We start from the raw sequence: 4292 nt of genomic DNA on the forward strand, positions 1-4292 counted from the left end.
CCCCCCCATGTGACCCCATTTTTCTGCCTCCACCTCCTCTGAACTTGTGCCCCCTGATCCCACCATGCCTTCCTGGCTCAATACCTGACCCCACAGTGACCCCTGACCCCATGCTCCCCCCAGAAGAGATCCAGCAGACCCTGGAGCGCCTGCATCGCTCCCAGCAGCAGATCCGCATCGACATGGTCGACCTGGAGCAGTGAGTGGGGACCCCCCCCACCCTCACCCCACAACTCCAGACACTGGCCAGGCCTGTGGGACATCACCCAGTGTTGTCCCCCTCAACTCAACCGGACCCTGGAGGGTGGGCAGAAATGGGAGGGGTGGGGTTAGGGGGCCAGAGGACGGGGATGGGTAGGGTGGGGGAAGGTGGATGGAGCCCTCACCTACCTGCTCTGCCCCCCACACCAGGCCAGGGCTGCTGCTCCCTGACAACCTGGCAGTGATGGAAGCCCTGGAAGATGCGCCTGAGCCCTTCTTTGGAGTGATGGAGCCGCCCTTGCCCAGCCCCCGCTGCATCCCCCAGGTTCGGCTTCCCATTGCCCCAGACCCTTAGATCAGGGAACCAGTGGGTTGTTGAGCGAGACAACGCTCGGGAGACAGGAGATGTCATTTTATTAATGTAAATTTATTCAGCAGACCACACCTAGAAATGCTCTCATTACTTTGCAAGCTTGGTGTGGAGGGGGGCAGATCCATAGCTATGGAGGGGGTGGAATGACTGGGGTTGGCAGTGACACCTTTCCTCTTCTGTTCCCCCCAGATCCGCCATCTCCTGGAGGCCCCAACACCCGAGCGGCCTCTCCCACAGCCGCCCTGTAAGTGTGGCCCAGTCTAACCAGTGGCTCCAGTTGCCCCCAGCCGTGAGCCCAGTCATAGAGTGGGTCTCAGTTGCCAGGCCCCCCCAGACATGGTATGCCACAGCTTCTCAGTGCCACCATTCAACCACCACTTTGCCATCACTGGTGTCCTAGTATAACCAGTAACTCCTTTCCCAGTCAGACCACCATCCACCCACAACATAATCCCAGTCTGCCTGTACTACCACTTCTGCTGCTAAGTCTGGTGTGGCTGGGTATCGGTGGTGTCCCAGTATATCCTGGAGCTTCTTACAGAGTCAGACCAGTAGCCCCCCCACTCTGCAGTATAATCCTAGTCTGCCCAGTACCACCAGTTCTGCTCAACCCGGTTTGGGTGTCCATGCAGAGGTGCCCACAGGTCCCAGTTTCCTGGTGCTGTCCTGACTTCCCATTCTCCTTGCAGCCTCCCCACTCACAGTGTCACCTGAAGCCATCACCCTGCGGGAGCCCGAGCCCATCACCCTGCTGGAGATTGAGGTGTGGCTGGGGGTGGGGGGAGCAGGGACACAGGTGTCTGGGGGGTTTCCAGGCATCTGGGCAGGGAGGATGGAGGTCTCCCTGTCATCCAGGCAGGTTTGGGGGATCCCAGGTGTCTGGGGGTGTTTGAGGGGGTCCCAGACATTTGGGTGGGGGGAACTGGGGGGTTGCAAGGGCTCGGCCTGATGTCCCCCCCTCCCCCACCACCACAGGGTGAGCAAGATCTGCCCGAGGTGACAGCGCGGGAACTGGCCTTACTGGCACAGCTGGAAGATGAGGCCCTGCTGCCTCCCCCGCTCCCCGCTGGTGAGTGCAGGTTTGGAGTGGGGGGGAGCAGGGATCAGGGCTTCCCCTTTTACCTGGCCTGATCTCACCTCCTCTCCCCACAGAGCCCCCCAAGGAGCCCGAGGGACTTCCCCAGCCTTCCTCCCCCACCCGGTAAGCAGGGGCTAGAAGGTGTGGGGTCATGGGGGTGCTTACAGGGGATATGGGAGGTTATGGGGGTTACAGGAAGCTTTGGGGAGATTATAGGGGGCTTTAGGGTGGTAATAGGGGCAGGGAGGTTACCAGGGGTTAGGTAGGAGGGTGAGAAGGGGTTAGGGGGTATATAAGTGGCTATGGGGAGTACGTGGGGAGTTAGGAGGGCATAGGGGTGGTTACAGGGAGCAGAAAAGTAGTTACGGGGGCATGGAGCAATTAGGGGGCTATGCTGGGGGTTATGAGGGTTATAGGGGAACAGGGGAGTTAGGGGCCTATGGAGGGTATGTTGTAGGATATGTTGGGGGTGTCACAGGAGGCATGTGGCTGGTTTGGTTTGGAAGGGACCTCAGGTCACATCTAGTCCAACCCCTGCTTAAAGGACCATTCCCAACTGGATCATCCCAGCCAAGGCTTTGTCTACCCAAGTCTTAGAAACCTCCAAGGTCTGAGGTTCTCTGGTTAGCCTGTTCCAGCGCTTTACTGCCCTTCTCAGGAGAGAGATTTTTCCTAATATCGAACCTCAACTTCTCTTGCTGCAACTTTACCCCATTGCTCCTTGTTTTGCCATCTACCACCACTCTTTGGACCCACCCTGCAGATAGTTGAAGGATGCTATTAAATCCCCGCTCAGTCTTCTCTTCTCCAGACTAAAGAAGCCCAGTTCCCTCAGCCTCAGCTCATAAATCCTGTTTCCCAGCCCTCTAACCATGCTTGTTGCCCTCAGCTGGACTCTCTCCAATGTGTCCACATTCTTTCTATAGTGGGGGGCCCAAAACTGGACACAGGACTCCCTATGAGGAGAGACTGGGGCACCTGGCCCTCTCCAGCCTCTGCAAGAGAAGGTTGAGAGGCGCCCTTGTGGCTGCCTATAAGTTCATCATGGGGGCACAGAAGGGAATTGGTGAGGTTTTATTCACCAAGGTGCCCCCGGGGGTTACAAGAAATAATGGCCACAAGCTAGCAGAGAGCAGATTTAGACTAGACATTAGGAAGAACTTCTTCACAGTTAGAGTGGCCAAGGGCTGGAACGGGCTCCCAAGGGAGGCGGTGCTCTCCCCTACCCTGGGGGTCTTCAAGAGGAGGTTAGATAGGCATCTAGCTGGGGTCATCTGAACCCAGCCCTCTTTCCTGCCTATGCAGGGGGTCGGACTCGATGATCTATTGAGGTCCCTTCTGACCCTAGCATCTATGAATCTATGTGGCCTCAGCAGTGCTAAATAGAGGGGGAGAATCACTTCCCTCCATCTGTTGGCAACACTTCTGCTAACACAGCCCAGGATGCTGTTCAAGGGCACACTGCTGGCTCATATTCAGCCTATTGTCCACTGTAACCTCCAAGTCCTTTTCTGCAGAGCTGCTGCACAGCCAGTCAGCCCCCAGCCTGTATTGTTACATGGGATTGTTCCATCCTAAGTGCAGGACTTTGCACTTCTCCTTACTGATTCTCATGAGATTCCTTTTGGTTCAACCCTCCAATTTGTCTAGGTCACTGAACTCTAGCCCTACCCTCCAGCATATCTACTACTCTCCCCAGCTTGCTGTCATCTGCAAACTTGCTGCAAACCTGCCATCTTCCAGGTCGTTGATGAAGATATTGAACAAAACCGGCCCCAGGACCAACCCCTCGATTACTGGCTGCCAACTAGACATTGAGCCATTGATTACTATTCTCAGAGCCCAATGCTTTACCCAGTTTTCTATCCAGCTTACAGTCCGTTCATCCAGTCCACACTTCCTTAGCTTGTTTGCAAGAATGCTGTGGGAGAATCCCACATATCAGAATCCTTGTTTAAGTCAAGGTATGTTATGTCCACTGCCCTCCCCACATCCACAGAACCAGTCCTCTCATATTAGAAGGCAATCGGGCTGGTCAGGCATGACTTACCCCTGGTGGATCCGTGCTGACTGTTCCTTATCACCTTCAAGTGCTTAGAAATGGATTCCTTGAGGATCTGCTCCATAATTTGTCCAGGGACTGAGGTAAGGCTGACTGATCTGTAGTTCCCTGGATCCTCCTCCTTCCCTTTCTTAAAGATAGGCACTATATTTTCCCTTTTCCAATTGTCTGGGCCCTTTCCTGACGGCCACAAATTTTCAAAGTTGATGGCCGTGGCTCTGCAATCTCATCAGCCACTTCCCTCAGCACCCCTGGGTGCATTGTGTTCAGCCCCATGGACTTGCACATATCCAGCTTTTCTAAGTAGTCCCTAACCTGTTTTTTCACCACTGTTGGCTACTCACCTTCTCCCCAAACTGTGCTGCCTGGTACAGTAGTCTGGGAGCTGCCTGTGAAGCTAAGGTGAAAAAGGCAATTGAGCACTTCAGCCTTTTCTGCATCCTCTGTCACTGGGTTGCCTCCCCCATTCAGTAAGGGATCTACACTTTCCCTGATCCTCCTCTTGCTACCAACATCCTTGTGGAAACCTTTCTTGTTACCTTCTTGCCCCTTGCTAGCTGAAACTCCAATTGCGCTTT

General features: G+C 54.9%; 1 protein-coding gene across 1 annotated transcript in view; it reads left to right on the forward strand.

Annotated features, from left to right (window-relative positions):
- The window catches only part of LOC102386468 (meiotic recombination protein REC8 homolog), a 2729-nt gene extending 950 nt beyond the window's left edge, over window positions 1-1779 (forward strand). The window contains exons 3-8 of the mRNA XM_006036540.1: window positions 124-199; window positions 412-526; window positions 764-818; window positions 1264-1337; window positions 1550-1643; window positions 1727-1779. Coding sequence (XP_006036602.1) covers window positions 124-199; window positions 412-526; window positions 764-818; window positions 1264-1337; window positions 1550-1643; window positions 1727-1779 — 467 coding nt within the window. The remainder of the gene's footprint in view (window positions 1-123; window positions 200-411; window positions 527-763; window positions 819-1263; window positions 1338-1549; window positions 1644-1726) is intronic.
- The last annotated feature ends 2513 nt before the right edge of the window (window positions 1780-4292 follow it).

The sequence above is a fragment of the Alligator sinensis genome, unplaced genomic scaffold (assembly GCF_000455745.1).
Source record: "Alligator sinensis unplaced genomic scaffold, ASM45574v1 scaffold128_1, whole genome shotgun sequence".
NCBI lineage: Eukaryota > Metazoa > Chordata > Crocodylia > Alligatoridae > Alligator > Alligator sinensis.